We start from the raw sequence: 18,709 nt of genomic DNA, 5'->3' as shown, positions 1-18,709 counted from the left end.
GATTTAATGCAAATGTGTACACACTAGATGCAAGCCACTTCATGCGACTGGTGGAGAAGGAAAAACAGTGCATCGCAAAGGTATCTGTGCACTCGTATCTGTACTCCACAACCATCCTTCCAGTTAACCACAACACTATTCGGGGGCTACTTTAAGATACTGACACCATGGGTCAATGACAGGAGTGAAGAAACACATGTATTTACTCAAGTTAGAGGAATCAAAAAGCGGGACATTCGGGCAGGGCACAAGGAATACTACAGACATCCTTACAATCTGGAGCCAGCTCTCCTGATACAACCTGGCCGTAACAAGTCTTAGATTCTGTTCCTTGAGATGCCAACATACCATGCATTTGTTTTTGCAAAGTACCAAAAGAAAAGTACCTTAAAAAATGTAAAGTAGCTTTCTTTTTTATATGTTTCTTGCATCCAGATACTAAAGCCTATAAAGTAATTTGGTCTAAATAAAAATAGTAATAATGACTCTAATAACAACAGCCGATAGTCGCTGGGACTTTACTCGCATAATAAATAACCTTTTACTGGGGCGCCTGGGTTGCTCAGTTGGTTAAGCATCTGACTTTAGCTTGGGTCAAGATCTCGTGGTCTGTGAGTTCGAGCCCTGGATCATGCTCTGTGCTGACAGCTCAGAGCCTGGAGCCTGCTTAGGATTCTGTGTCTCCCTCTCTCTGTCCCTCCCCCATCACACTCTGTTTCTCTCTCTCAAAAATAAATAAACATTTAAAAAATTATTTAAAAAAAACACTTTCATCAAAACAACTTTGAGAGGGGTAGCTGGCTGGCTCAGTCAATACAGCATGCAACTCCTGATCAGAGTCATGAGTTCAAGCCCCACACTGGGCACAGAGCCTACTTGAAAAAAATTAAAAATAAAAATAAACAACTTTGAGAGGCAGAAACCATTTTGTGTACTAAAGATGAAGAAATCTGAAAGAAGTCAGGGAGTCTGGAGAACAGCTAAAAAAATGGTACAGCCCACAAATGAATGCTCATTTAACTCCAGAGCCCAGTTTCCTAACTTCTTTATTATTCTGCCTTTCCAAGAATCCCAACAGGCAGGGTAAACACAAAGACAATCAAGAAGCTCAACAACAATGATTATCACTGACCAAATTTTCAGATTTTACCCCCAAAAATTTATCTAAAAAACAACTAAGAAACATTAATTTTTTTCACACAAAATTTTAAAAAATGCTTTCTAAAAAAGAGGACTGTTAGACAAATCCGTTTCAACTTAGAAGATCATTAGAATTTGTTTTTAAAGAAAAAAGTCAGAAAGTTAGATGGGAAAGATCTGCATTATTCAATAATTTCTCACTTTTTCCTAGCTTTAGATGAAAATCCTGCCTAAGATTTCCTCCCATTAACACGAGTGAATTGGAAATAAGGGAGGAAATATGCTCATCCTTCTTGCTTCCTGGAGAGAATTTCCACCTCTTCCAGAAAGTAAGAGTCATTGCAAACACGGGCCTCAACATCCTACGATAGCTAGAATGTACCCTCTTCCAGAAATGAGTAGTCACTGAGAATGTGGAAACGAAAACAAAATTTTCCACAGAGGAAATGTTGACTCGAGGTTTGTCAGTAATTATCCTCTGCATGAACTCTCACTGGAAGCGTTTCCACTAAACCCTTCATGCAGGTTCAAATTCTTGCTAAGAAATGCTTCTCAGCCACCTATGCTTTTTGCCGGAGGCAACCATGATGGGGTAGAAAGCAGTAGTCTTGGGGCACCTGGGTGGCTCAGTCGGTTAAGTGTCTGACTCTTGGTTTGAGCTCAGGTCATGATCTCATGGTTTGTGGAATCAAGCCCCACATCGGGCTCCATGCTGACAGTGGGGAGCCTGCTTGGGATCCCTCTCTCCCTCTCTCTGCCCCTCCCCGCTCTCTCTCTCTGTCTTGAAATAAATAAATAAGCTTAAAAAAGAAAAAGAAAAAAAGCAAGCAAGCAAGCAGTTGTCTTGGAGGCAGAAAGCGGAGGCTCGATTCTTGCATCATCATCCATAACAGCTACCATTTCCTCACCCCAGGCCCGGGAGGCCGCTTAGAAGCAACATGTCAAAGTCTCTGTTACATACCAGGAACTCTATTTACCTGTTTATTTTAGAGCAAAAGACTTTCTCCCTTTTATTACAAAGATACAAGACACATGGTTATAACCCAAGTCATGTATGGATCGCCATTAAAAGAGCTAACACCGTATGCTAACTATGCACGCTGTGCGAAGAACTTCACATCTTTCACATCTGATATTCACAGCGGCCCTGTGTGGTCGTTTCTCTTATTATCCCCACTTTTGAGATGAGGAAACCGAAGATTAGGAAGTTAAAGTCACACAGTAAGGGAAAGAGCTGGATGATGAACCCAGGCATTCTGTCTGCAGAAATCCATCTAAGTAAACATTTTCCTACATTGCTGCTCGAAACAGAGATGTGAGCCCTAAAATTACCTTTATGGGTAATAATGCACTTCCGAATTACTCATGTCATGTTAATTTCGGCATACTATTTGGTTGGAAAAGAAAGGTGGAGGGCAAGTACAAGAGGCTGCCAATCCATACTGGGCGCCAAAAAATCTGGCAGCAACATAGGTAAGTAAACACCCTTTTTTTTTTTTTAATGTTTACTTTTGAGGGACAGATGGGGGGGAGGGGAGACACTGAATCCAAAGCAGGCTCCAGGCTCTGAGCTGTCAGCACAGAGTCGGACACAGGGCTCGAACTCGCAAACCAGGAGATCATGACCTGAGCCAAAGTCAAACACTCAACCGACTGAGCCACCCAGGAGCCCCAGTAAATAAACATCCTTAAAGAAACAAGTCAGGAGTACCCAAAACACCCAGTGCTAGGCATTATTTAACAAATTATACTTCTTCTAAAAGGTGGATTCAAATATAAATCATGTTAAAGAAAATGTAAAGACTTAAGATAACTGAATAAAATGTTATTTAAAGAGAGGGAAACAGGTTGAAACAAAATGAACACTAGAGAAGAAAATATATACAAGATAAAAATTACTAGATTATGTGCACAAAAATAATCATCTCTGAATGACAGGATTAAAGCTTAATTTTTACTTTGTACTTTTCTGATCTGTTTGCAAGACATACGCATTAGTTGGATCATCAAGGAATAACTGCTAAGAAAACGGGAGGTTTGTTTGTATAGCCTGTGTCTAAAAGTAATATTTGCTGACATGTCTACATGAAGAGAAGATCCAAAGTACAAAATCATGTTCACTGTCACAGAGCACAACCAAAGGCAGCTCACCCTGTCACATTTAGATTGGTCCAACTGGTACCAAATCCAGGAGACAAATCCATTTCTTTTTGTTTGTTTGTTTTTAATGTCTACTTATTTATTTATTTTGAAAGAGAGAGAGAGAGAGAGAGAGAGAGAGAGAGGTAGGGAGAGGCAGAGAGCGATGAAGAGAGAGAATCCCAAGCAGGCTCTGCACTGTCAGTGCAGAGCCCAACATGGGGCTCGATCTCATAAACCATGGGATCATGACTTGAGCTGAAATCAAGACTTTGGATGCTAACTGACTGAGTCACCCAGGCGCCCCAACAAATCCATTTCCAATGGTTAACCACACCTTATGACTCAAGAATCAAGAACAAAGTCCAGGTGGGAGTGGAGCACTAGAACAGGGCGTGCTCCCATCCAGTGAGAACTTTTGAGTTCTTGATCAAACACAGTAGGGAAACCATAGGTTTCATCTTCAGTCAGTTGAGAAACCTAATCAGACTGTCCTTCGAATACAATACCACCTAAAAACCAAAAACCAAACCCAAACAGTCTTTCACAATACTTACCAACGTCTTAGTCTAAGCTGTACTTGCTTACCTTCAATCCATTCACTGTAAGCCGTCACAGTGAACTTCTGACCATCCACAGTATAAAATTCTCTTTGGGCAAGAGCCTTCCCTCCACTGCTGTGATTTTCATAGTTCCTCACAGATTCATTGCAAGAAGCACTTCCACCATCAATGACACCAACCAAAGCCCATGCTTGCCTAGAAGGAAAAACACCATGAGTCTTATTTGTCATGGTACCAGTCCAGATCCCTGACACACGTGTTATGTCAGGTGCTGCTAAATGCTTGTATTTCATTTCTATCAATCCCTCTACTTCTTGTACCATGAGGTTGTAAGTCTAAACCTTGACTGAAGTAACCAACCTCACAGAAGGAAATGCACCTGGACTTTAAATCCTTTAAGTCGTTGGTGAAATACCAACGACTGGCACTAAGATTAATCACTGTCTTCCCTCCTCAATACACACCCATTTGACACATCATTCTGGGCACAAACCCATGTATTTCCCTTCTTTTAAAATGTGTATTGCAGGAACCCTGATATTTATCGCAGCATTATCTACAACAGCCAAATTACGGAAACAGCCCAGCTGTCTAATGACTGATGAATGGATAAAGATTTGGTATATATGTATCTGTACACACACACACACACACACACACAGACACACACACACAATGGAATATTACTCAGTCATTAAAAAGAATGAAATGTTGGCATTTGCAATGACATGGATGGAGCTAGAGAGTATTTTTCAAAGAGTTTTGTTTGCTTATTTATTTATTTATTTTTATTTTTTAGAGAGAGAGTGTGCACACGCATGAGCAGGGGAGAGGGGCAGAAGGAGAGAGAGAATCTTAAGTAGGCTCCACACTCAGTGCACAGCCCAACACTGGGCTCAATTGGACAACCTTGGGACCATGATCTGGGCCAAAATCAAAAGTGGGACACTCAACCAATTGAACTCTAGATGCCCCTAGAGAGTATTACGCTAAGTGAAATAAGTCAGTTAAAGAAAGACAAATATCATATGATTTCACTCATATGTGGAATTTGAAAAACAAAACAAACATAGGGGAAAAACTAGAGAGAGGCACACCAAGAGACAGACTCTTAACTACCGAGAATGAACTGATGATTACCAGAGGGAGGTGGGTGGGGGGATGAGTGACATCAATGATTGGGGTTAAACAGCACACTTATGGTGATGAGCGCTGCTGGATAATGTATGGAAGTGCAGAATCACTATATTGTGCACCTGAAGCTAATATTACACTGAATGTTAACTAACCGGAATTTAAATGAAAACTTCAAAAAGACAGAAAAGAAAAATGAACAATAAAATGAATATCGCCTGCTGTCTTTTGTACTCTTGGCAATGTTCTCAAATCTGGCTGCATAATAGAGGCACATGGGAGATTTAGGAGTCCATCCATGCTCAGACCCAGCCCAGACCGATGACATCATCATCTCTCCAGGTGGGGCGTGGCCTTATTAGGTTTGTTAAAGTTTCCCAGGCGATTGGGATGTGCAACCAGACTTGAGAAACACTAAGTTGGAGAGTGGTTCTCACACTTTGATGTGCATCAGAACACCCGGAGGGTGTCAAACCAGATTGGCAGGCCCCACTCTCAGATTGCTTGGGCTTGGGCCAGAGCATTTGCATTTCTTTTTTTTTTTTTTAATGTTTGTTTATTTTTGAGAGAGGGGGAGAGTGCAAGCTGTGGAAGGACAGAGAGAGAGGAAGATAAGAGGATTGGAAGCGGGCTCTGAGCTGACAGCAGGGAGCCTGATGGAGGGCTCAAATTCATGAACCATGAGATCATGACCTAAGCCAAAGCCAGAAGCTCTACTGACTGAGCCACCCAGGCATCCCTCAAGAATTTGCATTTCTATCAAGTGCCAAGGTGATGTTAAAGCTGCTGGTCTGGGGACCACATTGGGAACCCCTGAGTTAGTCACCAACCCTGACTGCACATCAAATGCCTGGCGGGGAGTAGGGGGTGGGAGGGGCCCATCCTTCAGAGATTCTGATGTAAAAATTTCTAGGTGGGCCCTGGGCATGGGATTTTTAAAAATTTCAGGAGTGCAGGGGCCCCTGGGTGGCTCAGTGAGTTGGGCGTCCGACTTTGGCTCAGGTCATGATCTCACAGCTTGTGGATTCAAGCCCCATGTTGGGCTCTGTGCTCACAGCTCAGAGCCTGGAGCCTGCTCCGGATTCTGTCTCCCAATCTCTCTGCCCGTCCCCTACTCACACTTGTCTCTCTCTCCTTTAAAAATGAATAAACATTTAAAATTTTTTTAATGTTTATTTATTATTTTTGAGAGACAAAGACACAGAGCATGAGCAGGAGAGAAGCAGAGAGAGAGGGAGACACAGAATCCGAAGCAGGCTCCAGGCCCTTGAGCTGTCAGCACAGAGCCCGATGCAGGGCTCAAAGTCACAAACCTTGAGATCATGACCTGAGCCAAAGTCGAATGCTTAACTGATGAGCCACCCAGACGCCCCATAAACATTTAAAAAATAAAAATAAAAATCTCAGGAGTGCAAAACTGAGAACCAATAGGTTACTGGTGTCTTAATAGGCTTAAATCCAAGTTGTATAATCACTCTCCAACAGATTTACATTTTTACATCTCTTTGAAAGCAACTGTGTTTGAAAATTCCATTTAATTTCATTTTGTTTCTGTAATAAACATTCCAGGGACTTGCTCAGACTTGTGGCCAAAATAAAAAAAGAACAAAGACAAAAAGCCAAAAAATGTGCCTTAAGACTCCAGGTTTAAAACACAGAAAGAAAAATGTCAATTTCCTACTCTGGGGGCCGGGGGGTGAAAATATGTGTGTGTGTGTGTGTGTGTGTGTGTGTGTGTGTGTGTATGGAATGTAATCTATGTCAGACAGATGGCTGGATACTCACAGATAAAAGTCAACCAAAGCATGCCTACATCCTTATAAATTCCACACCTGCCCCGGCATGGATTAGCTACTTTTCAGCCGACTATGCTTTATAGCTCTATTTATATTCCTTGACACTGCACAAGGAATCAAACGCAGAATGTTTCAATTTATTATCTCCTATGTGAGAGGAAAGGAGAAGAAATATCAGAGGCTCCCTTTATTCACCAGAACTGCCTCAGCAACTATAAAACAATGCTCTATTCTACTGACATTATCTCCAAAACACTCCTACTTCCCTCCTCCACTTGAGGAAAATTTCAGCGCACCAGAACATTATCTTCAAAGGCGTATGTTTATGTGCATTGGAGATAATGTCAAAGCAATGGAACACTGGCAAAGGATCACAACCCTAATCCCTCTGTCAAATCAGCAGCACTATTTTAAGGGGGATTTAGAAACCAGGAGGGAAAGGAAACAAAAAAAGGTCAAACGCAATATTCATAGCTAATGACCACACAAATCCAGAGAAACAATGGAGTAAAGAAACAGAAGTTGTCAGGGGCGCCTGGGTGGCGCAGTCGGTTAAGCGTCCGACTTCAGCCAGGTCACGATCTCGCGGTCTGTGAGTTCGAGCCCCGCGTCCGGCTCTGGGCTGATGGCTCAGAGCCTGGAGCCTGTTTCCGATTCTGTGTCTCCCTCTCTCTCTGCCCCTCCCCCGTTCATGCTCTGTCTCTCTCTGTCCCAAAAATAAATAAACGTTGGAAAAAAAAAAAAAAAGAAACAGAAGTTGTCATTCTGGCATTAATGGGTAATGAAACAAGCAGGTATCTAACTTTAAAAAAGATCATGTTTCCACTGCTAGGTCTAGAAGTTACAGAAATATATACACATGGGTTTCAGGAGATGGATAAAAGAACATTTGGAGAAGCACTTTTTATCGCAGAGGTTCAAAGTGGAAAACCTCCCAGATGTCCAGCAGTGAATACACTGTAGTACAGCAGTGAATACATAACACTCAGGAACATAGAGTTGAGCAAAGAAGCCAGATGCAGAAGATGATACATTGTCTGCTTGCATTTGCATGAAGTCCAGGGGCACCTAGGTGGCTCAGTCCGTTGAGTGTCTGACTCTTGACTTTGGCTCAGGTCACGATCTCACGGTTCGTCGGATTGAGCCCAGCATCGGGCTCTGCACTGACATCTCGGAACCTGCTTGGGATTCTCTGTGTCTTCTCTCTGCCCTCCCCTGCTCTCTCTCTTTCTCTCCATCTCTCAAAATAAATAAACAAATTTAAAAATATATATATTGGGGCATTTGGGTGGCTCAGTCAATTGGGCATACGACTAAGGCTTGGGTCATGATCTCATGGTTTGTGGGTCCGAGGCCCGGGCTGGGCTCGGTGCTGACAGCTCAGAGCCTGGAGCCTGCTTCTGATTCTGTGTCTCCTCTCTCTGTCCCTCCCCTGCTCATGCTCTGTGTCTCTGTACTCTCTCAAAAATAAACATTAAAAAAAAATATTTTTAGTATATATTATATGAAGCCCAGAAACAGGCAAACCTAAACTTTCATATTCTCCACAAATTCAGATGCATGGTGACCTTTGGTGAGCAGAGAGAGTGATTGGTGAAAAGGAGGAAACAGCAAGGGCACTGCCAGGCCACTGGCAGTTGTTCTATTTCTGACCTGGTAGGTGGCTATCCAGGTATCACATTGTGATAAGTCATTAAACTCTGCATTCCTGTTTTTTGGCACTTTTCTGCATGTGTATTATATTTAAAATCATAATTTTTTTTTTTTAATTTTTTTTTCAACGTTTATTTATTTTTGGGACAGAGAGAGACAGAGCATGAACGGGCGAGGGGCAGAGAGAGAGGGAGACACAGAATCGGAAACAGGCTCCAGGCTCCGAGCCATCAGCCCAGAGCCTGACGCGGGGCTCGAACTCACGGACCGCGAGATCGTGACCTGGCTGAAGTCGGACGCCCAACCGACTGCGCCACCCAGGCGCCCCTAAAATCATAATTTTTTTAAAACACCCATCTCCTGCTCTTCTCCACCTCCCACTGCCTACACAGCATCCTCCTACACTCCCCTCAGGTGTCTCACCTTTGGGAAGCCTCCCCAGATTCCCCAGGCCGATCTGGGGGCTCCCTCTATTTTACGCTCCCATTACAGCCTGTCAGCAAGAGTCTCACTGTCTAGTTTGGTGTGTTTCTCCACTGGATTGAACGAGGGCTCTGAGGCTGTGTTCTTTCCTCTAAGCACCTGTGGGTACCCAGTACTCGGCATCTCCTCAATATTCCCTGGGTGAATAAAATGGATTTAAAAAGCATTACAGGGGCACCAGGGATGCTGGGGTTAAGCATTTGACTCTTCATATCGGCCCAGGGTCACAGGATCAAGCCCCACACCAGGCACTGCTCTGGGCACGGAGTCTGCTTGGGATTCTCTCTGCCCCTATCCCGCTCACGCACGCTCACTTTCTCTCTCTCAAAAATAAATAAACTGATGGTTGAAGGGGGGTGGGAGGGAGGGGAAAGTGGGTGATGGGTATTGAGGAGGGCACCTGTGGGGATGAGCACTGGGTGTTGTATGGAAACCAATTTGACAATAAATTTCATATTTAAATAAATAAATAAATAAATAAGCATTAAATTGTTTTTAAAAAGCATTACACACACTTTTCTTCTTTAATTTCGTCTTAACTTTCTCTAGAAATTCTACAGGTAATATCCCATTCCAACACCCAATCAAAGGAAAATAATAACTACATCACTCAACCATCCAAGGAAAAAATAACCAGATCATGTCAACCTGTGAGTTTTAAAGTCCTCTTAACTTTTTACAGCAGATACTCTCCAACTTCACTAAGAACAGTAAGCAGGATTAAAACTTCCGTTTTTGAATTGAAAGCGGAGCCAGCTACTTCCCCCAGACTCCGGGCTGCGTTAGGAAGTCACGGTAACCAGAGCACGGCACGAGAGCCATCGGCAGGAGAAATGAATCCCGCTCGCGGATGGGCTTCCAGGCCCCTCCAGCTTGTCGCTCCCTCACACGTGCCAGGGCTCCACAGGCCTGCGCCAATCAAGCCGAAGGACTCAAACCAGCGTGCAGAGGAGTCCAGAAAAAGAAACAGAAAACCGTGCGTGTTCCACAGGCTTTTCAGATAACTTTCACACCTCAGCGTGGGATCGGGGCCCCAACGAGCCTGAGTTTCATGTGGTTTTCGAAAGGTAACGAAAGAGGGAAGTAAACTGGCCTTGAACTGCCTGCCAGTTTCTCAGTACCACATTTCTGTTCCTAAGTTTCCACAAGCCTGGTGCTACGGCTCACAAAGTGCTTCGTAAACCAAAGCCAAGAAGAGAGCTTTGCTAACCAGCGTCCCGTCCTCCATCCCGTCGTTTCACAGCACGAGGTAACCAGACCTGCAAACGGTAGCTGCCATTCTGACGACTGAAGACAGTCTATGGAGTGATGTGTCCCTTTCTCCACCCCCCTCTCCTGTCACACAGATAACAGACTCGAACACATAGCTGGGAAGGAAAGTAAAAGGTATGCCCACCTGTAGCCCAGTCCCTGGATGAGCTTACTTCCCAGCCGGTCCTGGATCATTTGTATGGTTCCTTGTAAGAGGCTCTTGGCTGCCGAATCTCCAACGGCGATGGCAACAATCCGGCCTGGATCCTGGATTCTCAGAAGTTCCTGAAGCCGTCTACTCTCATTGTGGTATTCGTGGGTATCAAACTTCTCACTTTCCAAAATTTTGGCAGTGTCTTGGTCGATGATCCTCACATTGAGGCCTCTAGAAAAGTCCTTTTCAAAGGCATACGACCCAAAGGTCAAGCCCGAGGAATGCAGAGTTCTCGCCAACAACGTCCATGATACTGTCTGCGCCCCGTGGATCTCCAGTGTCCCGCCAGCTTCCACACCAATAAATTTTTTGCCAAATGTTGGCATACTTTCACCTTCATCTGACTTGCCATACAAGGCAATTGTCGCTTTGGATTTATAGCGGCATTTTTCTGCTCCAATATGAAGCGCCCCACCATCCTTGATCAGGATGTAACGAGTCCTCAAAGTAATATTTCTGGATCCATCTTTATCATCCCCAAACACAAGCAATCCTGCAAGGAACAACACTAGTGTAAGCCAACCTCTGAAACATCTCTCTGGGATACAGAGAAATAGAGTTTACTTTAAGGCAGTTACTGCAGGATAGGAGAACTCTTCTGCAATTGAGTTGGGAAAAAAAATTCATTACGAGTCTGTTTAGAAAATTAAGCCTGTTTTGGGGCACCTGGGTGGCTCAGTCAGCTGAGCGTCCGACTTCGGCTCGGGTCGTGATCTCGCGGTCTGTGAGTCTGAGCCCCGCATCGGGCTCTCTGCTGACAGCTCAGAGCCTGGAGCCTGCTTCCGATTCTGTGTCTCCCTCTCTCTCTGTCGTCCCCCGGCCGCCGCGCGCGCGCGGCCGGGCCCCCCGGCTCATGCTCTGTCTCTCTCTCTCTGTGTCAAAAATAAACATTAAAAAAAAAATTTAAAAACATCAAAGGAAGGGGTAACCTCACGGCTACCATAGGCAGGGACCTTTCTTTACCTCCATCCTGAATGACTACAGAATTCACCGTGGCATCTGACGTCAGACGGAACATATCTCCCTCCTTGATAACAACTTGCTTGGCAGAATCTTGTCCTGGATCCCAGTTCCTGAGACGTGGGTTTTGATCTGGGCAATTCTCTACAAGCAATGCAACATCAGTAGCCATCAATGCAACAAAATTCACGAATGCTTTTAGCCAGGTCCAAGTTCTATCATTTACGGCAATTTGCAAGGGATGGGCGGACCTGTTTTAACTTCCTGCCGTAAGGATGGAAATCCCATCCCGTTTCACCCAGCAGATATGTCAACACATATCTACTTCAACACATTCAAAAAGTTTCACCATGAAACTAAGTCGCTATCATCTGGTTTGGGTCAAACTCTACAAGGTAAACAAGGAGTTCCTCTGAATTATCGACTCTGGAAATAAATGAACAATACAAAACAAAACTGTGAATTGCTCTCAGACCTACACTAGGAAGGTGTTTTAGAAAACCAGTATTCACAACATACTGGTAAGTAAAAATTGGAAACTGCTAATAGGTATATCAGGTCTTCCCAAGTTCCCTGTGCACAGTGAAGCATAGCATAGGCGATAAAAGCACCTCTATCACCCCACAGGCAGCAGCTAATACCAGCTATCTTCAGACATGTGCGCTTTCCCAATGAAACTGCCAGAGGCAGACGGCCAAAGACATGACTTCTCATTTTCAGAGATGAGGAAACTACAGATCAGAGAAGTCAAATCCAAGATGACTCAGCAAGTTGAGTGATATTCAAGTTCCCCCTTAAGAAAGAAATGAGGTTTACTGGACATGCTGTGTTTCTTTACTAAATTAGAATGTGCCTCTCGAATGGGCGACGAGGAAAACATGAAAGCATTGCAACAGCTATTTAATGCAAGAGAACTTCAGCTGCTGCTATAATTTGGAAGAAGGGGGAGGGAGGAGCAGGAATCACACTGGTTTTGATCAACTAATGACCACATATTTACTGAGGATCAATGTGTTCACTTTGTACTAGCTATTGTAAAATGTATAAAGCAAAGAATGAACTCTATTAAGCATAGAATGAACTGCAAAGGTTATACTCTACTAGGAGAAAAGTCACCAGGTAGGAAATAACTCCATATTGAACAATGTGGTACTCACTTGATGTGCCAATGAGCTCAGAGGGGTTGGCTGGAATAACTGAGGCAGTTTCAATGGAACACAGGGACACTAGACCTGGACCCCCAAAGGGCAGACAGTACTTAAGTAAGAGGAGCACGAAGGTGGGAGAAGCAAGCGCCCCTTGCTGTCCAAGTCCATTGGCTGCTCAGTTAAAAGAGCCCACGTTTAAACTCAAAGTAGAGGGGCGCCTGGGTGGCTCAGTCGGTTAAGCGTCCGACTTCGGCTCAGGTTACGATTTCGCGGTCCGTGAGTTCGAGCCCCGCGTCGGGCTCTAGGCTGATGGCTCGGAGCCTGGAGCCTGCTTCCGAGTCTGTGTCTCCCTCTCTCTCTGCCCCTCCCCCGTTCATGCTCTGTCTCTCTCTGTCTCAAAAATAAATAAAGGTTAAAAAAAAATTAAAAAAAAAAAAACTCAAAGTAGAGACAGGCAAGGAAGGTGTACTTGGGAATCGTATGAAAGTGGAAGGGGCATGTTGGGAAATAACATGAGAAAAGCCTGAGGAAGCATGAGGAAAAGTAGGCTGAGTGCAGCACGAAGACATTTTTTATAGAAAGAAAATTCTGATTCCTCGTTTTTGAATTACACAACACTCAAGGCAAACATCTTATTTCTAAGCACGGGTGTTGACCTAGGCTTACGCTTTCTCTTTGACAGTAACTCCTGCAGTTACAATTAGCCTCGCTGGTTAAGACCTTGGCAATTAACCATTAAGTCCTTGGCAATTTCTCATGGAACTTTTCTCAGAGAAGTTTCATAATCACCAATATTTAATTCAGATAAATCAGTCATCATCACTATTATACTAGAAATAATCCTTAAATGTCTCTTTCCATTAAGAAAACAAGAACTCTCTTGGGAATGCAAACTGGTGCAGCCACTCTGGAAAACAGTATGGAGGTTCCTCAAATAACTAAAAATAGAACTACCCTACGACCCAGCAATTGCACTACTAGGCATTTATCCATGGAATACAGGTGTGCTATTTCGAAGGGACACACGCACCCCGATATTTATAGCAGCACTATCGACAATAGCCAAAGTATGGAAAGAGCCCAAATGTCCATCGATGGATGAATGGATAAAGAAGATGTGGTGCATATATACACACACACACACACACACACACACACACACACACACACACACACAATGGAGTATTACTCGGCAATCAAAAAGAATGAAATTTTGCCATTTGCAACTATGTGGATGGAACTGGAAGGTATTATGCTAAGTGAAATTAGTCAGTCAGAGAAAGACAAAAATCATATGACTTCACTCATATGAGGACTTTAAGAGACAAAACAGATGAACATAAGGGAAGGGAAACAAAAATAATATAAAAACAGGGAGGGAGACAAAACAGAAGAGACTCATAAATGTGGAGAACAAACTGAGGGTTACAGGAGGGGTTGTGGGAGGGGGGGATGCGCTCAATGGGTAAGGGGCGCTAAGGAATCCACTCCTGAAATCATTGTTGCACTATATGCTAACTAATTTGGATGTAAATTTTAAAAAATAAAAAATAAAATTTAAAAAAATCAAGATTCAAAGAAAAAAAGAAAATAAGAACTCTCTTGAATGTGTTCTGACTTTAAGGGTTTCTTAAACTTCTGTCTTCCCATAAAACATCGAGCTGGAACTCCCCATGATGTTATATCACAAGCAAATGTATGCCCCAGACAACAGGCCTGTACCCAGCCACTGAGAAGGAAATCTGGTCTGTGTAGGGCCCACTAAATGGTTATATAATTTCTCTTCATCTTTTAAAATTATTCCCCAGGAAGCACGCTTCCTCAGGAACCATCACCAGAAATCCTAGTCTATTTCCCTCTAGTAAAGTACACTTAATGAGAAAATACGTGGTCTGCAGAAAGGACTGACAAATAGCTCCGCGGCCCTGCCTTTCTGGCTGCCCACTGTTGAGCTGTGGGTGCATTATCAAGGTTCTGGAACAGCAATAATCACAGCGAGGCGGACCCTGGAAGATGTCAGCATACCACATATTTCCACTGAAGTTCTGCACTTTTACTGCCAAAATGTGAAGCTGAGGAATGTTGATTCAAAGGAACCACATCAGTAATTCAATGTCTTAGATGGAATATTAAAAGGTCAATTAAAGCCAGAGGTTTCACCTCGGATTTTCCCTGAATCTAGCATCTCTTTACTGCAGATTACTTGGGAAGAATGAATCAATGGCAGTGAACTTGGTTATTCTGCTGGAGAAAAGGGGAGAGAAAGTCAATGCTAAGAGCCAATCAATAGAGAGCAGTGTCACAAATTCATTATGTGATCTACTGGTCTGGTTAGCAAAGACATTGCTATGAACACCCCTCTGTCTCTCTCTCTCTCTTTAAACGCTTATTTATTTCTGAGAAAGAGAGAGACGAACATGAGCGGGAGAGGGGCAGAGAGCAAGGGAGACACAGAATCCAAAGCAGGCTCCTGGCTCTGAGCTGTCAGCACAGAGCCCAATGCGGGGCTCAAACCCACGAACCATAAGATCATGATGTGAGCCAAAGTCAGATACTTAATCGACCGAGACACCAAGGCGCCCCTGAACATCTCCCTTACTTCAGGTCTATTTTCTTAGAAGCATTGACACAATCTCTCCCAGGACTTTCAAGCCTGTAAAACCCCCAAAGCACCCATGGAAACTAAATAAAATAGTATTTGTAAGTTTTATAAGTGATGAAGTGTTTCTCAAATTGTTACATTCATTTAAGGAGGCACCTAATTTGACAAAAATCTGTTGTAGATAGTAAAAAAAAATTTTAAAGCAGGCAAAAATGTGCCCAATCCATTGTTATGGTCTGCTTCTCCTGAGACAGTCCTGAGCCCTCTGATTTTTGGACTGATGGATGAGATTCTATCATGAGGTTCTATCATGAGATTCTTGGTACTATATTGAGGCTGACTGGGCAATGAATTTCTTCAAAACCATTCAAAGTATTGATATATTACCAACTTGAAAAGCAAAGACCATATAAAAAACTAAAACCTCCCACATGCTATTTAACTATGAAGTAATGAGTGATTTATAGATAAATGTACTGGAACTTAAAACTCCTAATGGATGTTTTCCTTTGGGGATAAACATTGTTCCTCAAAAATATTTGAAGCTTCTTTTTGTCTCTTTGTCTCCCAGCTGGTTTCAAACCACAGAACACAAATCTTAGTATTTTCACTCATTTTTTTTTTTTTTTTTTTTTGTAGTAAAATGTAGGGGCGCCTGGCTGGCTCAGTTGGAAGAGAGTGTTACTCGATTCCAGGGTTGTGAGTTTAAGCCCCACACTAGGTATAGAGATTACTTAAAAATGAAATCTTAGGGGTGCCTGGGTGACTCAGTCGGCTAAGTGTCTGACTCTTAATTTTGGCTCAGGTCATGGTCTCACAGTTAATGGGATCAAGCCCTGGGTCAGGCTTGGCACTCACAGCACGGAGCCTGCTTGGGATTCTCTCTCCCTCTCTTTCTGCCCCTCCCCCACTCACACGTGCGAGCTCTCTCTCTCAAAATAAACAAACATTTAAAAAAAATGAAATCTTATGGGGCGCCTGGGTGGCGCAGTCGGTTAAGCGTCCGACTTCAGCCAGGTCACGATCTCGCGGTCCGTGAGTTCGAGCCCCGCGTCGGGCTCTGGGCTGACGGCTCAGAGCCTGGAGCCTGTTTCCGATTCTGTGTCTCCCTCTCTCTCTGCCCCTCCCCCGTTCATGCTCTGTCTCTCTCTGTCCCAAAAATAAATAAACGTTGGAAAAAAAAAAAATTAAAAAAAAAAAAGAAATCTTAAAAGAAAAAAGAACAAATGTAGTTTTATCATTACACTTAGTCATTTTTATCACTAAAAACCTCTGGCAGTCAGACAATCATACCCACCACAAAGGATGAAGTCGCAGTAACACAAGAATTCTGCCAAAGTGGCAGAATGGGCAGGAAGGGCAATCCTTTAAGCGTGTCATGGCCACGGATTCCTTTAACCATTGCTTCCATAAGCAGCTACAACTCCTGTTCTCTAATTATACTTTAATTCGCTAGAGCCAAGTGAAGATATCACAAGGCTTTCTTTTTAATTTCATTCTGCTATTTCCTTCCCTCTTCCTTCTCCTGCACTGGGTCGTCTGTACACGTGCGTGTCCACACGTGCGCACTTACCATCTGGGGCGTATTTTGAGGATATGCCTAAAATGACCGCGAGTGCAACGAAAAATGAGAAACTAGTGATGGCGAAGCAAATGAAAGTATTTTTGTGCCTCTTCTGCTTTCGGCTCTCTCTCTGGGCCTGCTGCTCTTCAGGTGAGAAAGCGAAGGTGGCCCGGGCTTCCTGTCTGACGGAGGTCAATTTGGCTGAAGCTTGGCTCTTTGGAGGAGGAGGGGGACGCAGCGGCACAACCTTCCCGGGAACATAGCCAGACGAGCGATGGCCGTTTCCGTTCTGAGGTTGCAGGAAAGCAGGGGGCTGTCCCCTGGAATCAGTGGCATGCATGATACACTGTCACTGCGAAAAGAAGAAAATTACGGTTCAGAAATGTGAGAATTGTGATGGTTTTATTAAGCGTCTTTGGTGGTGGCCAAATCACGTAACATAAAACGTGCCATCTTAACCACGTTTCAGTGCACAGTTCAGGGGCATTAAGTGCCTTCAGCGGTTGTACAACCGTTATCACCATCCATCTCCAGGACTTTTTCATCATCCCACACAGAAACTCTGCAGCCATTAAGCAAGAATTGCCCATTCCTCCCTGGTAACCACTGTAATGACTTTGAAAACATCGAGTCAGCCTACATCCCTGATATAACCACCAATTGTTTTCTAATGCTCCTGCTTTTTTAAAAAAAATGTGTAATGTTTTATTTATTTTTGAGAGAGAGGGCACGAGCGGGGGAGAGGCAGAGAGAGGGAGACACAGAATCCGAAGCAGGTTCCAAGCTCTGAGTTGTCAGCACAGAGCCCGACGTGGGGCTGGCACTCATGAACCCTGAGATCATGACCTGAGCCAGAGTCAGACACTAAACCAACTGAGCCACCCAGGTGCCCCGTAATGCTCCTGCTTCTTGACCCTGGTGGCACCTTATAATCACCCTCTAACATTAATGCCCAGTGCCACACCCCAAACAATCAAGTCGGGATCCAAGCATCTCTATCTTTTAAATGTCACCTGAGTAATTCTATCAAGAACTTGGTTGAGAGCCGCTCTTCAGAGGCAACTGTTCTCAGTTTTCATTGTACAAAAAAGAATCACCAGGGATGTTTGTTAAAAACGTAGATTCCTGGGTTCTCCACTCCAGGGATTCCAGCTCAACTCGTGCAAAGAGGGCCGTGGATTTTACATTTTTAAAACACACCCTGGTGACACTAAAGCAAGTGGTCACACTTTTTGAGGAGCATTACCGTAAGCCCTTCAAACCGAACTTAAAGTCCATGCATCATATGAAGACTGTAAGTTGGCCCTAACAAGTTCCAATAGACAAGCTTTCATGTTTAGGTGTTCGATTTCCCCACCAGATTTTTCTTTCAGCGAAGCAACTTAAGTATTTCTACCTGTTATCACTTAACTATAGGCTAAGAGTTCATTTAGTGAGAAAACCTAAAGTCTACATTAGCTGGTTTAAAAAGAGACAACGGGCTCTTTAGGGCACCTGGGTGGCTCAGTCAGTTAAGTGTCCGACTTCAGCTAAGGTCATGATCTCATGGTTCAAGAGTTCAAGTCCCATATCAGGCTCTCCACTGTCAACTTGGAGCCTGCTTCAGATCCTCTGTCCTCCCCTGTCTCTGCACCTCCCCTGCTCTGTCTCTTTCTCTTTCTTTATCAACATTAAAATAAATACACATTAAACATTTTTAAAAAGAGAGAGAGAGAGACAACAGGCCCAAAATGGAGTCCCTTATGCTAAGGCCACGTCACCAAACCGAGACTTAACAACGAACCCAATTGCAGTTCAGCTTCTCTCAGGAATATAACCTTTAACCAACCTTTAACCAACCTGGTCAGCACTGGCAAGGTAATCTTCCTGACAAACCACTGCCTTCCCCCAAAGGAAGATACCTTGCCTGAAACAATACACTCTTTGCTAAAAACTTTTTCTGCCCCCTCTGCCTGTAAAAGCCTTCCATTTGGTACAGCTCCTAGAAGCCCCTCTCTACCTGCTAACATGAGATGCTGCCTGATTCATCAATCATTAAGTAAAGCCAATTAGATCTTCAAAC

At 43.7% G+C, this 18,709-nt stretch overlaps 1 protein-coding gene across 3 annotated transcripts in view; it reads right to left on the bottom strand.

The window, feature by feature from the left end:
- CEMIP2 (cell migration inducing hyaluronidase 2) overlaps positions 1-18,709 on the bottom strand; it is an 87,623-nt gene that overhangs the window by 50,129 nt on the left and 18,785 nt on the right. For all 3 annotated transcript variants that reach the window (XM_040449359.1, XM_040449358.1, XM_040449360.1), the window contains exons 2-5: positions 16,657-16,999; positions 11,337-11,477; positions 10,305-10,866; positions 3,868-4,037 (exon numbers count right to left, since the gene is read on the bottom strand). In XM_040449359.1, coding sequence (XP_040305293.1) covers positions 3,868-4,037; positions 10,305-10,866; positions 11,337-11,477; positions 16,657-16,987 — 1,204 coding nt within the window. In that variant the 5' untranslated portion in view covers positions 16,988-16,999. The remainder of the gene's footprint in view (positions 1-3,867; positions 4,038-10,304; positions 10,867-11,336; positions 11,478-16,656; positions 17,000-18,709) is intronic.

This window comes from Herpailurus yagouaroundi, unplaced genomic scaffold (genome assembly GCF_014898765.1).
Source record: "Herpailurus yagouaroundi ecotype Mexico unplaced genomic scaffold, PumYag 199, whole genome shotgun sequence".
NCBI lineage: Eukaryota > Metazoa > Chordata > Mammalia > Carnivora > Felidae > Herpailurus > Herpailurus yagouaroundi.
The sequence above is the reverse complement of the archived record's forward strand: the minus strand, read 5'-3'. Positions and strand labels throughout refer to the sequence as shown.